This window comes from Zeugodacus cucurbitae, chromosome 2 (genome assembly GCF_028554725.1).
Source record: "Zeugodacus cucurbitae isolate PBARC_wt_2022May chromosome 2, idZeuCucr1.2, whole genome shotgun sequence".
Classification (NCBI taxonomy): domain Eukaryota; kingdom Metazoa; phylum Arthropoda; class Insecta; order Diptera; family Tephritidae; genus Zeugodacus; species Zeugodacus cucurbitae.
Window position 1 is genome coordinate 141405 of NC_071667.1, and position 21604 is coordinate 163008.

Consider the following 21604-nt stretch of genomic DNA (forward strand, 5'->3'; position numbering starts at 1 on the left):
CATCTCAGTAATAAAATATGCAAACAGCTTCTTTTTTGAAAATTTTCAATTATTCTGATTGCAACACTGTTTGTGATTTAGTTTGAGCTTTGTGTTGTGCTTGAATGGGTGCTACTAAATGAAAAACGCTACTAGTAATTTAATCCAGTCTAGTCAGAAAGACTGAATATTCAAATACTGTGCTGATTCTAAGCAAGAGAACATTCCAAACGAATTAAGCAAATATACCAACCTAATTGCAAATATGGATCCGACTGCCTCTACTCTAACAATGTACGAAACGACCGTTGTCGCTTCAAATACAATAAAATCGCTGAATGTGATGGAATTAAGCTCCTCTCTACAACATTTCGGTGTTCTTGACTACTTCGTTTTTATGCTCATGCTGGCGGTGTGTGCAGTAATTGGATTATATTTTGGATTCATTGAGAGGAATAAAAAGCAAAGTGATAACGAGCAGCGTCGAGGTTCAGAGGCATTAGACTACTTGATGGGCGGAAGAAAGATGAAAGTGTTTCCCGTGTCGTTATCATTAGTTGCCAGGTATTACTTCAAATTCATATTCACATATCCATGACTAGCCCAAATATATCCTTTGTTGTAATCGCTAGAAATTCCTACAACTAATGCTTACTTATTCAATATCTTCTACATATGAATAATAACATGTGGTACATTTCTGGTTAAATTTTTGATTAATCATTGTTGGGATTTTTCATTTTATTTGCTAAAATTTAATAACACAACATCAATAATAAAAATTGTCGAGGAAACCCTCCACCAATAGTTAAATTATGATTGCTTACATAATTGGTAAGTTATTCATGCGAGTGCTGGGGTCAATTATTCTAGCTATTGACATATTGAGTTAATTGTGAAGACGTAATCGTCCATGCTCTTGCTTGTAATTATCTATTAAAGTTATTTCTCAACCAGAAGATTTAATAAACAACAAAAAGAATATTAGTATTAATAGTAAGACTCATTTGTCCCATTTATGTAGGTTTCCTGTAAATAAGATAAAACAAAATGTTTAATCTTAATCTCAAGGTCAAGGTCATATCCTAGTGCAACTTGTATATCATTTATAAACAAAATCAAATAAATAAATTCCCCTATAGTCCTGAATTGTGTTTGGCCATAGCCGTTGCCTTTGTTCCTGTCGTTGATTTTTCATTCTGAGTTTTATTATTGTTCTCAATAAACAAACATTGGATTAATTTAAATTTTTTTCATATTATGTAAATATTATGTAAATTACATACGTTCTAATTCATATAATTAATATAACTTTCTTAATTATAGTTTTGTTTCGGGAATATCTTTACTCGGTACATCGACAGAAATCTATGTTTACGGTACGCAATATGCTTTCATTCTTATTACGTTAGTTATATCTGGAATAATATCGTGGTACGTCTTTCTTCCTGTTTTTTGCAATCTACAATTAACCTCAACTTATGAGGTAAGTCAAACTTTGTTTAAAAGTGTGAATATATTTATGTGAATGTTTATTCAGATGAAATAATTACGTAAGTATGTACAACATGTATAATCTCTTCCGGGCTATCGAAGGAGTATAAGTATAATGTTATCCTGACGCGTCTTTCCTTACTGTGATTCTTTATACCAAATATAAAAGCTTTATAATTTGTGGCTTAATTATAGCACTTTATAGCGAGTTTTGATTTTTTACATATTAAAGTTTTCGTCTCGTCTGGCTATTTTGATTTATAACTTTAGATTCAACTCGGAGATATAGCATAATTCCGTAATTGAAATACCGTATGCGATCTTAATTGATTGTGCAAAATTGTAAGCAACTTGTCTTACTATTAGTTAAATAAACTTATAATAATTATTGCATACGCTTGTCGACACGTTTGTAAATAATGTGAATGAAAAGTAATGGGTGTAATTGTTTTTGAAAAATTACTTAATTAATTTATTAATGTTTTCACTCTGTTCTTCAATTAGTATTTTGAAATGCGATTTGGGCGTGAGGTACGCTATTTTGGATCCATTTTATTTATCATAGGAATGGTGAGATATGCAGTTTACCTAGAATTATAATATTAATTTATAATTATACTATTTTTTAATTATTTCGCAACGAAGATTCTGTGGCTACCCGTTGCAGTATATGTCCCAGCTTTGACTTTTAATCAAGGTGAGAAAAACTGGGCGTACGATAAATAAATACAATTGCCAAGCATATCGTAACACACTCATTTACTCTTCCAGTATCTGGAATCGATACGCATATTATAACACCAATAGTATGTCTGATTTGCACATTTTATACTTGCGTGGTAAGCGTATATGTGATTCAGAAGGAATTTTTCCTCCGCATTTAATTTTCATTATAAAAAGGGCGGTTTAAAGGCAGTGATTTGGACAGATGTTGTGCAAAGTTTCGTTATGTATGGATCAATAGTGACAATTTGCTTTAAAGGAACATTTGATGTAGGGGGCTTAGATGTGGTTCTGCAGCGTAATAGTGAGAGTGGTCGTTTGAATACACCAGAGTAAGGGGAACAAACTTGTTTAATATAGTTATACATATGTATTTATTTTTCCCTTTGTGCTATAGTTGGACTTGGGATCCTACAGTACGATTGTCTATGTTAGCTGTATTTGTCGGAGGATCTCTTCATAAGATACAATCTTCTGCTGTAAATCAAATTTGCATTCAACGTTACCTTTCATTACCTTCTCTCCAAAAAGCAAAACAGACAGTTATATTATTTAATATTATGTTAATATTTCTCATGTTGTGTTGTTGTTATATGGGATTAATAGCATATGCCAGTTACTACGACTGCGATCCAATCAGCACAAAGGTTGGTACATACAAAAACTAATATGTCCTTTCACTAATTCGTTTCGTTGTTTATTTGCAGCTTGTTGCGGCTAGTGATCAATTGCCAACATTGTTCGTGATGAAAACGGTGGGTGACATACCAGGTTTGACAGGATTTTTCGTTGCTGGCGTATTCAGCGCTGCGTTGAGCTCATTATCTACTGGATTAAATTCGTTGGCTTGTGTTATTTCTCAAGATATCATTACATCCTTTCTTAAGTCACCTTTGAACGAACGCCATACAGCTATTTTACTGCGCTTAATAGTTTTTGTCTTTGGTATAGCCTGCATCGGTTTAGTTTATATAGTCGAAGAACTTGGTATGATATTACAATTAGCTACAATGACGGGGGCGGTTACAATGGGACCACTCTTAGCTGTTTATACAATGGGCGTTACATTGCCATGGATCAATGGGAAGAGTGCTCTTATGGGTTGTGTGACAGGTTTTTTAGTTTTGAGCTGGATATGTGCTAATTCACAAATCGCCCAAATGAAAGGGGAAATCGCTTATCCAAAAATGCCAGTATCGGTGAATGGATGCGAATATGAATTTGACAATGTGACAGCTTGGGATACCATCCACAACTACAAGTGAGTTCATTTACATATGAAAGAAATAAAACTCTTTTTAACTAAGAAAATTTATAGGTCGTCAACTTCTGAGCAGCGAAATGTATACCATCTTTCTTTTTTATGGTATTCCGCCTTTGGTGCATTCATTTCGATTGCCGTTGCATGTATGACAACTATAATATTTGGTACAACGAATTTAGAAGAATTAGATCCAGCTTTACTTGCGCCCTTTGTACGGCGTTTCTTACCATTACAACAACGTAAAAATTATTTTAGTGTTAGTTTAGAGGAATCTTCTGTTAAATGCCCAAATGAGAGTATTCAACGACGCGCTGAATAAACTACCGGTAGTCATTATATACTTGACAAAGTATATACCTTTTATTTACACACATTATTTTAAATGTCTCTTTACTAAATATTATTAAATCAAATACATATATCAAGAATATGCTTGTGTGAATGTATGTATGTATATTAATTAATCTTTTGAAAACCTTATTCCGCTAAGTTAACCCTAGTCATATTCATAAGTCGAATAAAATAAAGAAGAATCTAGCTCATTTTTAACTTATTCTTAGGGCTACTGCCACGCCAAAAAAGGCGATAACTGAAACCCTATAAAGTGCCATAACTTAGCCATTTTTGATACACAAGATCATATTAGAAATGGACATTTTTGAATGAAAACTCTTAGAGAATGTGGGCGTGGCCCGCCTCTAATTTGTTTGTCTGTATATATCTTAAACACTACCAAAGCCATATCTGGATATTTTATTATGCAACATGAAAATAAATAAAATCGGAATATAACCATGCCTACTTATGGATCAATAACCATATCTCATAAACTCGACCACTTTCAACGAAATTCGATCCAAGACATTTTCTTGGCGTCCCAATGGTATACTCTCAAAATGGGTGAAATCTGTTAACAACCACGCCTAATTTCCTTATAAAACATCAGACTATAAGATTTCAAGGCCCTATCTCTCAGATATTCTAAATCAATTCAAAGGAGATGTGTTTCTTATAATAATGTGCTCCGTGTCGAAAATTTGGCAAAATCAGGCCCAATATACCTCATAAATGGATTTTCAAACTTCCTATGGACTGTATATGTCGGCTAACATGTGAGATAAATATCTTATTAAAATGAGGACGAATTAAACATTCCCTCAAGAGCATGTTTAAACTTATTAATACTAATAGTGATTATTTTAATTAATTTATTTATCATTATAGTACATTGGAAAGCGATTTAGCAGGAGAATGCAGCTGTTTTCTGCTTCTTTATTTGTAATTAAAGCGGTAAGCATATAATTTCTATCGTTTAGAAACGCAGTTCTTATGTACATAAAGATCAAATTAACAGATAATATGGCTACCTATTGCTATTTATGTTCCGGCTCTAACCTTTAGCCAAAGTGAGAATATATAGATCATACTATTTGAAGTACACGTATGTATATATATATATATGCTTCTTTACTATTTAATTTTCAGTTAGCGGAGTCGGAGTGCATACAATCACTCCGATTGTGATTGCAATATGCATATTTTATACAACCGTGGTTAGTATTAAAAATTAAATTAATTTATGACAAATCATGTATGATTATTGAATTATTATATACTGTATAAATACACATATAAATAGGGAGGAATCAAGTGTGTTGTATGGACTGATGCCATTCAGAGTTTGATTATGTATAGTTCCCTGATTACATTAATTGTTAAAGGTACTTATGATGTAGGAGGCATTAAAATCTTGTGGCAACGCAACGCCGAAGGTGGTCGACTGAATACTCCGGAGTAAGAATATTAAACAGAACTTTTGAAATATCAAGAATAACAATACTTTTATTTGAAAGCATTACTTTAGATCCCACAGTACGCATGAGCATTATGTCGGTTATTGTAGGAGGTACCTTTTTTAAGCTACAGAATACCTCCATAAACCAGCCAACAATTCAACGGTTTATGTCACTCTCATCATTAAAAGATGTCAAGCAAACACTTGTCATATTTTCTTTTGGAGTAATTGTTCTTTATTTGGGTTGCATTTACGTGGGTCTGGTAGCATTTGCTACATATTATAAATGTGATCCAATCTCAACCGGCGTGAGTAAATTACATATTCATACATACACCTCTTGATTTAAAAGTTATACTTATAAATAACAAATTATTAAGCTCGCAGAGGCTCGCGATCAGCTGATTCCATTGCTTGTAATGCAAGTTCTTGGAAAGTTTCCAGGTTTACCTGGGCTTTTTGTATCAGCGGTGTTCAGTGCTGCATTAAGTTCCATTTCAACTCTACTAAACTCCTTGGCAGCAGTTATATTGGAAGATTTTATTAAGCCGAACGTTCGAATTCCAATTAGTGAAAATACAGTGGCCATCGTTATGCGGTCCATTGTAATTGTTTTTGGTGCAAGTGCAATTGGACTTGTATATATTGTTGAAAGAATGGGGATGGTATTACAGTTTTCCGCTACTATGCAATCGATTTCGTATGGACCGATGTTAGGTATTTTTTCTACCGGCGTACTGATGCCATGGATTTCAGAAAAGGTTATATTTTCTATGCAAGCGTGAGCAAATAATATTGTTTTTTTTATTGTTTTCAGAGTGTTCTTGTTGGAAGTATTACCGCCGTTTTGTCTATGGCCTATATATGTATAAGTGCTCAAGTGGCCATTGTAACAGGCTCATTCCGTCACACAAAACTACTGGTTTCTGTTGAGGAATGTGACTACGAATATGACATGAATCGCTACTTGAATTCTACGAATGAATAGTGAGTAGTTTATTTCCTTCTAAAATCAAAGTATTCACATATTGATACTATATTTTACAATTTATTGTTTTTGATCGGCTTAATAATGCCAGCGAGGTTAAGAATGGAACGGCTATACATCATATTTCTTTTTTGTTGTATACAATGCTGGGCGCTTTTATCACCATTGTAGTTTCAAATATAGCTTCATTATATTTTGGAGGAAATAAGATATCTGATGTGGATCAAAATCTAATTGCTCCTTTCATTGCTAAATATATCCAAAAGAAGAACTATAAAAGTGTTAAAACATCCGAGAAATTTGAATTGAACGAAATGGTTGGTTGATCACTGAAAACTAAGTATATTGCATATGTTCCATATTTTTCCTTGACGATATGTAAATAAATATCTATCAATTAAAAAAATTTAAAAGCGGTTCAGTTTTATTGTAAAGCATTGATGATAAACATATTTTATGTATTAACCTGCTTTATGTATTAAAGCGGAATTTTGCTTTCTCTAAAATCGATCTTTTCCCATTAGATATTTATGTCAGTATTTTTTTAAATCAAAATATTTATGCCTGTGTAATACAAACAATCTTCGAATTTTTCTGCCAAAACAAAATGTCTAAATCAGATTTGAAATACTTAAATTTGTGAAAATATATCAAACATTTCGTAGCTTCGTTTTCGAATCCCACTCAGTAAGGAAACACATTTCTCCACTACTTAACAAAATTGCATACCGTCTAATCGAAATAAAATAAGTGTTAAAAATTGAACACGTAATGAGTTGCTTTCCGCGTCAATCAGAATGTTGCTGCTGTTCGTCTTGTTCGCCCTGCTGCAATTATATGGGTGATTGCTGTAATATTCGTCGAAATCGGTCGTGTATTGATTGTTTTCCAACGCGAATGATCCCTGATGTTCAAGTACCTCCCAAAAAAATGAAGTCTAGATCTCCTCCAATTAGGCCTTCAATAACAAAAAATAATAACAAACGCACATCCAAAAACGGAAAGCGTTTAAGTGTACCAGTCGAGAGCGAACCCAGTATCGAACCTAAAAATCCTAAGCAAACAAAGAACAAGCAAAACTTTCAATACCAAGATCTTAAGAAACGTATGGAGGTAATAAGCGAGGAAGCGGAACAAGATTCCGATGATGAACCATTTAGCAGCAAAAATATTCAGAATTCATGTGCCGATTTTCTCAGTATTGTACATGACACGGTATTAGAGACGGTGCAGGTGAGTAAAGTGTGACGTGTATGAATACGATATATTTCTCATTTAACTAATATATGAAATAAACCTAATTACTAATTTTTTATTAGAGTTCTGTTGAATGCATGATGAGAAATTATTTTGTTCATACAATGGAAAAGGTCGAAACGCTGTGCTCGCAGATGATGAGAAATGAATGTTTACTAAGCAAAATGTATTTGGATATTTTAGATAGTGAGGCTTGAACTTGCACTTTGGAATTTAATGCTCTTAACATCCTTTTCATACAGAAATATCACAGCAAAGCGAGAAAAGTCTACGTCAATTTAAATGCCTGTGCCAATTTATTGCCGAGACTCAGAAAGAAGTTAGCGAGGATCGTACACAGTATCATCGATGCAATTGTCCGAATTGCACAGGCACGGAAGAATCTTTCATATCGCTAGCTAAAGAAAAAGTTTTATCGAAAGGACGCCGTCTCTCTGGCAGTGGTAATAGTAATAATAATTTCAATGGTTACACGAGTGAATTAACTGCACGAAGCTATCGTGACACCGACAACGAAGTAAAACCTAACCCCTCTCTGACGAGCTGCACAAATTTAATACAACCTAAAACTAAATTACTTGAAAAACCACCAAGTAATATCAGCAGCCTCGGTAATGAGGTAAATCGACGAAATATTAAACGATTGAGTGAATCCAGTCATTTCGAGATTTCCAATAATCGCAAAATTCCTGAGCTTCCAAGGGTCGATGACTGTTTTAAAATCGAACAGTATGAGAACCGTATAGAAGGTGGCAGATACGTTAGTGTGAAAACGGGGCCAAGTGAAACGAACATGTCGGATGTAAAACTGTAGGGGCAGCTAATTTACCTTCCTGCCGTTTTTTGTGACCAGTGAAACTTAACTGTGCATTGAAAGTGGCGAATTGACGTTTTTATTACGAATATTTCGATGATCCTTGAACATGAATACATATTATATATTGACGAGTATACTTAAATCATTCTCTAGCTGTTCTTGCAGTGTAAAAGGCATAGACTTCTCCTCCAGTTTGCATATCGATTGCCATATTGGAGGAGAAATTTTTGCTTTTTATCTTGATTGCTTGGTATTATTATTCTGAAACTCCAAATTTAACGAATATTTAAATTTTCTAATATATTCTACTCAAATATCGAGCCCGAAACAAAAAAAAAATATTTTCTTTGACGTTGGGTAAAGTACATATGTATAGAGAGCCAAAAGTGTATAGGAACGTAAACGTTAATTAAATTTGTGTATATCTGTTTTTACCAAGAAGAGTCTCTCAGTTACAGTGTACTGTGCAGTCAAGTATGCCATTTAAACTAACTTACCTAAGCATTGCTATTTCCATCCAAACTAAAAGAAATTATACACTTCCATAGTCCCACAGTTACAGTGTACTGGTGCAGTACAGTGTGCCATATAAACTGACTTACCTGGGCCTTCCGATTTCCATACAAACTAAAAGAAATCGTACACTTCCATACCATAACAGTCGAAGAGCTCGAGTTGCCACTTCGTTCTGGATACTTATCTAGACTGAACCCCGATGGATAATCGTTAAAACAACAATATACTCTTCTTAAATCATTTTTTCAAAAAATTTGCATACTATCAACACTGTTATATCACAAAACTTCTTTGCTTGAAGATATCCTTCGACTCGTTGATTATGAAACGAAATCCACGAACAATAAGTGAAACTAATGAATTATATTTTAATTTAATAATTGGGGTTATTGGCACAAAATTTAGATAGGCATTAAAAAAACTATAATCTACATTATTGAATAATTTTATTGTATACATATTGAAGGTTTCGATGGACTCTAATCTTTATTTTTATTATCATTTTGCAACGGTCATATAGGGGCTCCTCTTATTTCCAAACGACTGTTTATGAGACATAAAGATTCGTATCCGTACAATGGTTAAAACTGGTACGTTTTATTTCTTTCTTTAGTAATTTCGATGATTTTCCTTTCAATACTAGTCTTTAAAAACAAAGGAATTATTTCAATATAGTTCGCTAAGTTTACTTTTGTGTTTTTGACTAATAATATATAAATACATATGTACATACATATATTTTTTTAAATATAAAGCGTATAATAAAAATCAGAGGTTTGTATATACATGTATACGATTTTTTTGAGATTGGTTGTCTTAATTTTTATTGGCTTTGAATATTCTGTCTTAGTTTTACATTATGTACAACCATATAATCATGTACGTGTACACATATGTATATATACATATAAATATTTAAATAAATAATAAAAAATGCATATTAGCCTTATCAATAAAATGTTTTAAAAATATTTATTTATATGTACATATTTACGTCGGTATATATCAGCGTCTATACGACATGTAAACATAAATAAATTACTGAAAAAGCGTGTAGGATTAGGATAAACTATAGTTTTTTGTTCGTTGCCTTTCCTTTTGTTTCAATAAATTCAATTCATTATTTTTGTACCTAAAATAACTCAGTGTAGTTTAAAAAGGACTTAACCCGGACGTTACAAGTTCAAGAAATTGCTTTCAAATTGCCACACACTCACACTTTTTTACTACCACACCCTCACTTTCCGAACTTGATTGCTATTGCTATTGCGAACTATTGCTTTCAATTTTTGCGAGCAAGAAGTGTTTCAAGTTGATGATCAAGAAATTATCAGCTGAGTGCACAGTTCTCCAATTTTCAAATTACAAGTGTTAAAATTTTAAAATTAATCTATACTACTATTTTATAGAGGAAATATTTGTATGTATGTTTGTAATGAATAAACTCAAAAACTACTGTGTCCTCCCAAGTATGCGCTTGAGAGTCGAATATGGAGCGTGTGCGGTGGCTTGAAGAACAAAATATTAGAAATATACAAGCTCGCACTAGGGTGTCGAACTCTGAGCGTTTTGCGTTGAGCGTTCCCAACGCCTTCATAATCAGAGATAAAGACATCGGACACCAAAGACTAGAGACTCATTACAAATAAAATATAATTTCATTTTCCTCATTTTACTTTTTTAAAATGAACCCACGTAAGAAACGTGAAAGTACATTTATATGTATAACCGTAAACCCGTGCGAAGCCGGAGCGGTCTGCTAGTAACGAATACATTTATTCAAAAATTCAAATTTTGAAATTCAAAAGTAAACAAATTTCAAACCAAAAAAAAAAATATTTTTTAAATGAATAAAGGAAAATGCCGAATACTTTCTGCTTAGGCAAAACAACTCATGGGAGCAATTTACTAAGGTTTTGTGCTCCAACTGACAAATTGCAAACAATTTTATCAATATATATCATATTGTTAAAGTTAAAAAAGACGGGTTAATGTAAACAAATACATGAATTGTTTACTATTTTATTGTCAAAAGCGGGTATGTCAAATACTTAGTTCACTTTGTTGAATACACTTTGGTGTGATCAACTTGAAAGCAAGTTCTTTCCCGTGTAACGGTAGCGTAAGTTATTAAGATTATTGGCACAGCTGCGATGTAAATGGTGCACGATATCATACTTCCGAAACGGCTAATGTATTATTTTCTTTTTCACATATGACCACATGGGCTGGTGCTTTGTTAGAACGTCGTGATACGGCAAGTGAAGTAGTCAACGTTCGTACTGAATCGCAGCTGTGGTGAAGTCGACGACTCACGGTGCTGCACCGATTTGCTGTTGTACTATTTAAGTAGGAACGACAACAGCATTTGAACCATTTGAATGGTGGAAAACGACTAAGAAATATAAAAAAGGATAAAGACTTTTTTTTGTAATTTTTTCGGATGTGTCACTAACCTGAGCGTGCGAAATACTTGTGATGAAAATATACAGTATATGAGTGGGTTAGCTGCAGAATTGAGTGGTGCCAAACTCTGTATAAAAGTTGCTATAGCAATATTGGTTTGAGTTTTAGGAATACGTCCAAACACTTGCAGTAAGTCGAAGACAATGTAGGGAGACCAACACAGTATAAATACGATGACAATTACAAATGTCATTTTGACAGTTTTTACTTTGGCTCGAGGTATTATTCCGCGAGAGCTGGCTCTTCTAGTAGTTATATTACTATTACAACGTTCTGAAGTCGAAAACATTAAATCATGATTTATATAAATACATATGTATATGTACATGCTTTACCTGAAGGTATAAATATTGAGCCCTTTGCCCAAATAGTTTTTACGATAATCGCATAACAAGCTGAGATGGTCAGTGCAGGAACAACGAATAAAGTTGCCGCGACTAGACACATATACGTTTGCCATGCTTCCGGCGAACCAAGTTCTATCCAGCATTGCATTTGGCCCTGGATTAGCTTTTCTTCGTAAAGAAATAAAATGGGTAACGAGAAAATAACCGAAACCACCCATGCTGCTGTAACAAGATGCCTTGCTCTGCGCCCTTTACGAGAAGTTAATGTAAATCAAAGCGTATCTACTGTACAAATAAATTTATCAATGTTTTATAAGTAGGTATGACTCACATGATTTCGAGAAGTTCATTGGATGAGTAATGGCGTCATAGCGATCGATACTCATAGCTACTAGCACATATGTAGAGGAATATGTCACGCAAACTTGGGAAAATCGAATGAGCTTACAAGCAATATTACCAGCCCTCCATGAAATAGTGATGCGCCATATTATGTCAGTAAGTACATGAAGCAAACCCACAGAAAGATCTTATTTAAAGTAATATATAAAGTTAAAAAGGATAATAGTATTAATCAACAAGTAAGGAAGAACTAAGTTACTAAGAGTGTAAACGAACATTTTTCACACTCTTTATCTATGTAATTATTTTTTATTTAACACACATTTTGACCCATATATTTGGCATAAAGTCCACTAGAGTATCGGAAATCATTATACATAGGATCAGAAGGCTGGACACTCCTCTACACTTATTTAGTACTGTATGTTTGAAAAATCTATAAAAAGAATCGCTCTGAATTACATTAAAATATTTGAGAGATTTACTGATATTTTCGGTAAAAAATTATCCTTAGGCATTAAGTTCTTCACGTTCGATTTCTGGGGCTTTGAATAGTTATAGTCCGCTTTCCGGTTATAGTCCGGTATATTTCGGTTTCAGTTTTAGACGGGCGGATCCAGTATTTGTGCAAAATTTTATTCCAATATCTTCACTGGAACTCAATTTATATATTGTGAACGAATCAGATAGACTTAAAAATTGTGATATATCAATAGTAGCCGGTAAAAAATTATCCTTAGGCACTAAGTTTTCGATTTCTGGGTATTAGTTATAGTCCGGTATATTTCGGTTTCAGTTTTAGACGGGCGATGTAACACTTGGAATCCAGTATTTGTGCAAAATTGTATTCCAATATCTTCACTGGAACTCAATTTATATATTGTGAACGAATCAGATGGACTTAAAAATTGTGATATATCATTAGTAGTCGTTTTGTAAACATAGATGACCCGCCATCTAACTCGTTTAGTTTTCGGACTTATTAACAACCGTTATATTAACAAAACAATTATACTATGTGCAACATGTTACGAGAGTATACAAAACTATATATGTATATGAAGGATAATATCCCAAAGAGACTCTTACCTGCGATTGCTAGCTGCTTAATGAAATAATTCATTCTTGATTTTCGATTTTTATTTACAATCATAACAAATAGCACCGCAGAGTTTCCAAGCACAATGACAGTGAAGAGTATCCATAGAACTGCAAATTGTTCCATCTAAAAGAGAATAAATATGTGAAAATACCATAATCAATAATCGGTAATCGGTAAGAAAAATGGGGACTACAAAACGCACTTACATATTTACCAAAATTTTTTTACAAAATAAAATCAAAGGGAATTGCGGGTATTCAGGGATTAATGGAAGATATGCTGCTATCTACATATATAAGGTAGATACATATATGATAAATAAGACGATGTCATGGAAAATTGCATTACACTGAAACTTCTGGTTTATGCCTGTCGGTGTTTATATATACATATGTACATATATGTATATACATATGTATGTATGTATACAGTGAACAAAAAAAAAGTTGTACTGGGAAATGTTTTAACTTTGATGTTACTAATCTCTTTGTTTGAACATTGATTATGATTACAAAATTATTTAAGAAAAATGTTGCGTTTGTATGGACACTATAATGGCTTCCAGTCTTTTAATCCTAGAATGCTCTAAATTTTTTGTTAGTTAAAGAGGCGTATATGTCCATATCTCCTGAAGAACAGTTTTAACCTCACGGTTGGCTTTAAGTCATAAAATTAAACGAGTTGGATATTGGTTTATTTATATCAAAATTATCAGGATGACGAGTTGAAATACGGATGTCTGTCTGTCCGTCCGTCTATCCGTGCAACGGATAACTTGAGTAAAAATTAAGATATCTAGACGAAACTTGGAACACATGTTCCTTGGGACCGTAGGAGGGTTGCTATTGAAAATGAGCGAAATCGATTGCCATCCATTGCCACGCCTTCAAAATGCAGCCCCTAAATATTTTTTTTGTGAATATCTCGCAAACCAATAAAGTTATATAAACCAAACTTTCTGCAGTCGTTACCTTGCGAACAACATTACACATTGTAAAAATTTAAAAAATCGATATAATCGGATAATAACCATAAAAAGTTGAAAATGGGCTTGGCGTTTTCCCATTCACTTGGGAGTTGCTAGGAACGATTCTTTTGCATGTGGCTCAAGCAGCTCACGTCTTCCGGTATTAGACCAAGTATCCTCTGGGTAGCCAACAGACATCCGTTTGGAGGTGAGCTAAAGTGAAAAGGCGAACCCCGCTTATGCGGTTGTGCGTAGGGTTTGGGACCCACCACATAAAAACAAATAACCAATGAACAGGAAGCAACAGCCTCGAATAAGGAGCCCCAATTCGTCGTCGGGTCTTCAACATATCGCTTATTTACACCCACGCCCCGACGGAAGAGAAGGACGAAGGGAAGAACAAAAAGGCGGCGCTGTTGTGGACTCAGCTATAACCGCGTAAGCCTTGTCTACGCCAGTCAAGAAGAAGAAAAGTTTTTTTTTCAAAAAATACGGTGGACTTTATTCCGCATATATTGATTAATATGTGAGATATCTTAGCAAAAGTGAGCATATAGTCTTGGTTATAGTGTACCTTGGTGGTGAAAATGAGTGAAATCTGTTTAGGAATTACCTTAGCCCTCATATACTATGTATATATGTTATTTATTCGTTATTCTATTGGACTTCATGCCGAATATATGGGTAATTGTATTATCTTTATAAAATTGTATCAATAAATTGCGAGAGTATAAAATGTTTGGTTCCACCCCAACATAGCCTTTCCTTACTTGTTACTATCAACTTTGAGCTCTGGTAGCTTTGTCTCCATAGAGGCCCACATATGTTTGCTTATATTTTTTGGAATTGAGGGCTAAACTCGGTGGAGGATGCGACGGCACTTTTTCAACGTTGTACAATAATAGCCATTCCGTAATCACTAAAACGAAAAATAATTGTTGTGTACTTTCAAATAACTAATAAAACGCATTTTTAGATGCAAGTCGAAAACTTAATTAGTTTAAAAGATAAGTAATTTCAAAGTCAAAACATTTCTCTGTACACGTTTTTTTCATTCACCATTCACTCTATTTGAAATAGCGCATGTATTTAATACCTTTGATTTAAGAATTCAATTGTATTGTTTAGTGCCCCGCAAGCCCATTTTTACATTTTCAATCAGTGTTCTTTGCATACAATAAGAAAGGTAAAGCATAGGCACTGAAACTATATATATATATATTACATATATTGTTACATACATATACACACATATTGTTTATATACAGACTCGTATATAGATACTAAGATACATACGTATATGCCTATATCAAAAATTTGAATGGCTGCAGTCATGGCAACTAAGGCGTAGTGAGTATCAAGTCTGTCCTGTTCTGTCAGCCTAAAAAACGTAAATAAAAGTGGCATCTGTCTGTCATAAAGTAAATAATCCCTAAAGAGAAAATAAAAATAATAATTCGTATGGGGTAGAATTTATATTCGCAGCTTGTGTATTATTTGTATATTTATATTATTTGTTTCTGTACCTGAATGCTTGCGATTTAAACCTCGATATTACAATCCAATATGAGATGAGATGACGAAGTACTCATCACAAGGATTATTATTGTCATGAACACAACGAATTAATTTTTTGTAATACATAATTTGTGTAGACATTTCGCTTGTCATTAGAGAATATCATACATCAGTGGCATCTGATTTTATTATATGTATAACGCTACCGTTACACGGGAAAGAACTTGCTTTCAAGTTGATCACACGAATTAATTGACATAAATTGAAAGCCATGACGTAGGCTGCAAGCAACTTGATATTCAATTATTGCTACAGAGATGCCGTCATCAAGAAAAATGGGTTTCAAGTTCGGAAAGTGAGAGTGTGGTAGTAAAAAAGTGTGAGTGTGTGGCAACTTGAAAGTAATTTCTTGAACGTGTAACGTCTGGGTAAATACGGCAACAACCATCCTTTATTTTCTCCAAGGTACATACATATATGTATGTGATATTATTATACTCGAATGGTAGTTGGACATGGTTATTTCGAATTTATCCACTTTTACAATGAAATATAAGGTACTATTTGAGTGTTGGAGCTTAATTGTAGTGGTATAGCTTTCGAATTAATTTAAAAGCCTCCATTTTATTTAAACAATTCCACTCAGTTACAACACCCATACACCAAATTTTCGACCGCTACTATGCTTTTGTTTTCAAAGTTTGATTCTGGTCGTTCTTATCACTGGTCGTAAGTTTGGCATAGTAGAAGACTCTGTCCGAAAAAAATGTCCGCTCATTTAATTGCAAAAAATGTGTGTCAGTGTAAAAACATATGAAATTCGCACTTAAGTTTTCAGTACGATGTATAAATAATATTGTATTCCATTTTAATTGTTTTAATTAAAATGTAACAATTATTGTTTTTATTCAACGCAATAATTGAAGATTTCGCACAGTTTTGTTGGTAATTTTCATGAGGATTTGGCATTTCTTTTTTCTCTTCCTTCTCGCGCTGTTTCGGTTATGATGTCACTGCTAGCTCATGTCATTTTATGATTCTTGTCATGCAAACTGTACTTATTCGTGTGTCAATCTCACTTTAAACACTTTGCTTAGTTGTAAAATGGATGGTATTGCTATTTCAAGCTTCCAGTGGGGGTAAGGTTGTAGTTGTGGTTTGTAGCTCAGTAGTTATATAATGTAGTGGTTGACATCACTGAATTTAAGTTTAGTGTAAAAATGTAATATTCAAGTGATAATAAATATACTTAAAGACGTGAAATTAGAATTATGCACTTGAGTACTTAAAATGTGTAAATGGATGGTAAATGTGAATGTTACTCACCTCGTAAAAATAGAACGAGTTCAGCTTGTCATTTCCTACATCCTCTGTCGTCGCAGCTGGCGGCCCCAAAATTGTTCTCAATACTTTTTCCGAAATATTATTGCCTCCGTTGAATGGTGATGAAATGTCTTGTTCAATCAAAACTGGATGAGGTTTGAATGATGCCATTGATAAAGACGTGGTTGGGGGTGTAGAGGCTTGGGCAGCATGAGATACAGCCGAAATATAGTAAGAGTGGGTAAAGTTGCTTAGAGAAACGAAAGTGCTTGTAGGAGTGCCGATATTGCTTAATTTTACGTAATTGAAACCATTAGATGTGCTATTTGCGCGGTCAATTGCAGCAATAACAGTGGCACTTACACTTACATTTGTCGTGGCTGAATTATCAGGAATGAAAGGCTGTGGAATATGCTCGTAAGCCAGTACAACAGCAGGCTCAACTGTATACAAACGAACATTATTACTTCTATCCATCACATGACCTAAGACATATAGTGTATATTCACTTGTTATATGGCCATAAGAAATTTCTAATGCGAATTCTTGAAAGAATTTAATATTATATTTTCCTCCGAATAAGCTGTAAATTGTTTTCCACCATCAGTGAAATAATTGTTTCTTATTTCTTAAAACTTTCAATTTATTTCTCAATTTTATTGCATAGTTTGTGATTACATTTTTCATTGGATGCGTGAGATTTTAGAATAACGGTTACGGCACAAGCTTGCAGTAGAAGTGACATATTTCTTCAAAATGCATACATAAATATTACATAAATAGGAAACCTGTAAGTAATACACAAAGTGTTGTTTATATAATATATACAATAAAATGTTTATTTATGTACTATAATCTATTCTGCCAACCAATTATAGTATCGTAGATTTGTACGAGTTCAAATTTATATACATAAATTTTCTAATATCTTAAACGGAACAAATTCAAAGGTAATTTTTACGTAGATAACGGTAAATTCATAAAAAACGTAAAATTACGCGGGACAAAAGTTTAAATACAGTGCATAGAGTCTCATTTTCTGATTTAATCAAACGGATATAAAGGAAATTAAATAAAGTATTTTGTTGGTATACCTCTGCTTCCATAACTGCTTTTAGACGGCGTGGTGTAGATAGAACCATATTTTCTTTTTCGGAAGGCGGAATATCAGACCACTCCTTTTTCAGAGCTTCTTTCAAAGATTGTTTGTTGGTTGAAGACGCATTATAAATTTTACATGCCAATAGCTCTTAAAAATGCTCAAACGGGTTCATGTTTGGTGATTGTGGCAGATTATAGAGCTGACGAGAAGCATAATACAACAGCCATTCCTTCACTAAGTCCACCGTATGCTTAGGGTCGGCGTCTTGTCGGAATAGAACTTCCGAGATCCAAGCAATCCAATGAAGACTGCATATGTTGTTCCAAAATATTTTTATTAACATATTTGTCCATTATACCATTGATAACCCTTAGATTTCTCACGGAAACTGCTTATATTGTTCCCCAAACCATGACGCTACCTTCACTACGCTTAACCGTTGGTATTTTGGGTTTGATATGCTGTCCCTGCTTCATGCCACATTTTTGGGTGGCTATCGTATCCAAATATCTTGAATTTGGATTCATCAGTAATCAAGACTCCTCTCCAAAAGGATTCACCCCTTTATAGTTATTCGCAAATTCAAGTCCATGTTGCTTATTTTTCTCATATATGATATATTTGTTGTGTGGAACTCTGCTTCGAAAGCCATTTTCCCGTAAAGCTCGTGCTATAGTGTTTGGGTGTAAACTGATAATGTGATAATACAAACATCTCGCCGAGCTTTCTTGAAAGCCCAGTTTTTGGCTTATTTGCAATGGATTTGAGCTTTTTATACATTCTTACAATATTTTGCACAGTCACAAAATATATTAACAATTTCTAAAAGTTGCTAAATCATCTAAAAAATGACAAGAAACATGCGATGCCTATTTTTCAGTGGCTGTATTTAAACTTTTGTCCCGCGTAATTTTACGTTTTTTAAGAATTTAACGTTATCTATGTAACAATGTTTTTTTTTTGCATTCCATTATTGGTGAATTATCTATTATAAATAAACTGCAGCATAATATTTGTGTTTCAACACATTGTTTAAAAAAAAATTTAAATTTTATGGGTGTATTTAAACTTTTGTCTTTGTACATATGTATGTGCCAATTTGAGTGCAACCCTTTTGTACCATCTTTACCATGGAATTTAAGGTTTCTAGTGTTTTCCCTTATTAATGTCATGTTACAGCTTGCACAGACGGACGAACGGACAGACAGACATCCGGATTTCAAATCTGCTCGTCCCCTTCATTACTTTGGTATATTTAAGTCTATATCTAACTCTTTTAGTTTTAGAAGTTATAAACAAACGTTATATGAGCAAAACTATAATAGTCTCTCTGCAACATATTGTGAGAATATAAAATATGAGATAACACAAGAACGTAATGAGTAGGAGATATTTAAATTTATATGTAATGACGTCATTGCATCAATAATACGATAATACCATGCTATTCGCGGTATGTATTTCTATATTCTGGTATTTAAATCGTAATGTTGTTAAGTGCAACGTGTGAACGCACAGCAAGTTACAGTATTTACACTAAATGAAGACCTTGCTGGCATATGGGCTAGTAAAATACGAAATCCATTAACTTGATTTTGCAATTTGACAGGCATACAGATATGTAGATGTGTATATATATAGCATGAATTATAATTTGTTATATATTGTACAAAACATATATGGAGTTAGTTTTTATTCTGGAATCGAAGAAAGGGTGGCTAACAAAGAAATATTTACTTGTATAAGCAAAAACTTCTATTTGTAAACCTGGGCTATTATTAATGTTATACAAATAAAATTTGGATAATCGGTTTGCTACAGTTTGGAAAAGTGAAAATGGAGTAACAATCACACCTACTTCCAGTATATATATATATATGTATATATATTAAGCACCAGTGAATATAACTAAAACTTTGCACTTATGGTGTGGCATTGACCGTCAGAAGGAATATTCTCCTTACAAATGTGTGACTCTGTGCCGAAAATTGGTCAAATCGAGTCATTACATCCTCTAGTTCTCATATACCTAATATACCGTATATTTATACCGTATATATCGGTTAATATTTGAGATATCTTAGCAATTTTAGGTGAGCATATAATAATGGATGTAATGTAAGTCAGTGTCGATAAGTGAAATTGTGTATTATTTTAATAAAATTAAAGAAATAAATAAATTGCGAGAGTTAAATGTTCGGCTACCCCCGAACTTTAGCCCTTCCTTACTTCTTGTTGTTGTTTTGGGTGATAAACTTGTTGTTGTTTCACTGCCTTGAGTGAATTGAGCTCGAGCTTGTTACAGTGCTTGGGAAATAACAATGGCTTGAATTTGAAACACCATTAAATTATCATAGTCTGTTGGTTCTCTCTTTGAATTGCTTTTATAATGTTTTACAATATTTAATGTTGTGTTCATTAAATGCTATTAAATGCCATTGTGATGAGTACATATTAAAATAAAACTTATAGATTCATTTAACAAACTTATAGATTCAAAGAACAGAAATCTCTGAAATTAATTACAATATTACTAGGTAATTATACAATATTATCACCGCTATCCTTATCACTGGCTATATATAAACTGCTGTACCCTGTTTTAAAACCTTTCACTGCCGGTTTTCACTGATTGTCGCAGATAACTCCATTTATACAAGCAAATGCTTACATACAATCCCATACACGCGCACACACATCTACTCATTGTGGTGAAGCGTGGAACTTTTCAATTCAGTTTCTCCATAAAACTTGTTTGTAAATACACATAATACAATTTTATGATAAACTGTCGGATAGTTACGGAAATTTTGCTTTCAAAAGCAACGTTTTTATCACAAAATAATTAATTTTAACCAATACTTTTTATATTGTAGTAAGCGATGTCATGTTTTGCCGGTTCTTCAATGTGATTTTTTTGCACACTTTTGATTCTGCGTTCTGGATATGGATATCTGTTGGCATACATACGTTTCAAGCATATGAGTGAGTTTAGTTGGTCGCTACCTTGAATTACTTTATCTAATCTCTTACATAGAAAATACTTCACGGGACACGAAAAACCAAGTCCGACGACAAACTTATGTATGCTTATGTTATGTATGTATGTGCATACGTATAGAATTTTGTTAACATCACTTAACACTACCAATCGAACGTGTTGCTCTCACGGAAGGCGACGACATACTAACAAATCAATTGGTCGCATCAGATGCTACTGCCAATGTAGCCGCTGTAGATACAAATAGACACTTTTTACTCTGTGTTTTGCACCATGCTGCTGTCCTTTCGAAGAGAAAGCTTTGTTAGTAGCTGTGATAAATGCACAAATGGCTTTTGTGAAAGACGAATATCCAAAAGCACACATAATGATGATTTAATGCTAACTCCATTTTTATACGTACTAAATGCTCACGCATACTTACACGTATGTGGAAATAAACGGTAAACTAGTGACAAGTAACAGTAAATATGTTCGTTCGGCACGTAATTGGTTTTTATCAAATACATAATACTAAAAGCTCTTCATATTTTATTTTCAATACGAGCAAAGTGTAAATAGAATTACTTTAGAGAGTTTGTTTTATTTCTCTCAATTTTATTT

The 21604-nt window shown here is 33.4% G+C and overlaps 3 protein-coding genes across 14 annotated transcripts; 2 read left to right on the forward strand and 1 right to left on the reverse strand.

Moving 5' to 3' along the window:
* Positions 1-33: 33 nt before the first annotated feature.
* On the forward strand, positions 34-6656 carry LOC105208436 (sodium-coupled monocarboxylate transporter 1). 4 transcript variants are annotated; one of them, XM_054226105.1, is made up of 10 exons: positions 34-543; positions 1306-1465; positions 4685-4750; positions 4815-4866; positions 4946-5013; positions 5100-5254; positions 5314-5563; positions 5636-6016; positions 6073-6242; positions 6316-6364. In XM_054226105.1, coding segments are annotated over exons 1-10 (1602 nt in total). In that variant the 5' UTR covers positions 34-244; the 3' UTR covers positions 6317-6364. The 4 variants fall into 4 exon arrangements, with proteins under 4 accessions (XP_054082080.1, XP_011176580.2, XP_054082079.1 ...); XM_011178278.3 differs by having other exon boundaries at positions 73-543; positions 6335-6656; XM_054226104.1 differs by lacking the exons at positions 4685-4750; positions 4815-4866; positions 4946-5013; ... (3 more) ...; positions 6073-6242; positions 6316-6364 and adding exons at positions 1978-2043; positions 2119-2170; positions 2245-2312; ... (2 more) ...; positions 2904-3457; positions 3515-3906 and having other exon boundaries at positions 86-543.
* LOC105208439 (cardioacceleratory peptide receptor) lies at positions 6248-21580 on the reverse strand. Of its 9 annotated transcripts, none has more exons than XM_054226114.1 (9): positions 21426-21580; positions 20559-21280; positions 17268-17686; positions 16902-17187; positions 13078-13213; positions 11978-12175; positions 11635-11895; positions 11290-11572; positions 6248-11228 (listed from the first exon to the last, which is right to left on the reverse strand). In XM_054226114.1, exons 3-9 carry the CDS (start codon positions 17357-17359, stop codon positions 11006-11008), a joined length of 1479 nt encoding a protein of 492 aa, XP_054082089.1. In that variant the 5' UTR covers positions 17360-17686; positions 20559-21280; positions 21426-21580; the 3' UTR covers positions 6248-11005. The 9 variants fall into 9 exon arrangements, with proteins under 9 accessions (XP_054082089.1, XP_054082087.1, XP_054082085.1 ...); XM_054226112.1 differs by having other exon boundaries at positions 16902-17686; positions 20863-20954; positions 21034-21280; positions 21426-21579; XM_054226110.1 differs by having other exon boundaries at positions 16902-17686; positions 20559-20954; positions 21034-21280; positions 21426-21579.
* LOC105208438 (uncharacterized) lies at positions 7015-8422 on the forward strand. Its single transcript, XM_011178279.3, has 3 exons — positions 7015-7476; positions 7563-7686; positions 7743-8422. Exons 1-3 carry the CDS (start codon positions 7015-7017, stop codon positions 8312-8314), a joined length of 1158 nt encoding a protein of 385 aa, XP_011176581.1. The 3' UTR covers positions 8315-8422.
* Positions 21581-21604: the final 24 nt, after the last annotated feature.

What these genes read in the sequence shown, in the direction of transcription:
- LOC105208436 (XM_011178277.3), top strand. Translation starts at nt 245, where the DNA reads ATGGATCCGACTGCCTCTACTCTAACAATGTACGAAACGACCGTTGTC. An exon ending in AATTAACCTCAACTTATGAG is followed by an intron (nt 1,466 to 1,977) that starts GTAAGTCAAACT and finishes TTCTTCAATTAG; the next exon opens with TATTTTGAAATGCGATTTGG. An exon ending in GATACCATCCACAACTACAA is followed by an intron (nt 3,458 to 3,514) that starts GTGAGTTCATTT and finishes GAAAATTTATAG; the next exon opens with GTCGTCAACTTCTGAGCAGC.
- LOC105208438 (XM_011178279.3), top strand. Translation starts at nt 7,015, where the DNA reads ATGAGTTGCTTTCCGCGTCAATCAGAATGTTGCTGCTGTTCGTCTTGT. An exon ending in CGGTATTAGAGACGGTGCAG is followed by an intron (nt 7,477 to 7,562) that starts GTGAGTAAAGTG and finishes ATTTTTTATTAG; the next exon opens with AGTTCTGTTGAATGCATGAT. An exon ending in GTATTTGGATATTTTAGATA is followed by an intron (nt 7,687 to 7,742) that starts GTGAGGCTTGAA and finishes CTTTTCATACAG; the next exon opens with AAATATCACAGCAAAGCGAG.
- LOC105208439 (XM_054226113.1), bottom strand. Translation starts at nt 17,375, where the DNA reads ATGGATAGAAGTAATAATGTTCGTTTGTATACAGTTGAGCCTGCTGTT. An exon ending in AATGAACTTCTCGAAATCAT is followed by an intron (nt 11,896 to 11,977) that starts GTGAGTCATACC and finishes CTTCTCGTAAAG; the next exon opens with GGCGCAGAGCAAGGCATCTT. An exon ending in CTCAATATTTATACCTTCAG is followed by an intron (nt 11,573 to 11,634) that starts GTAAAGCATGTA and finishes TTTCGACTTCAG; the next exon opens with AACGTTGTAATAGTAATATA.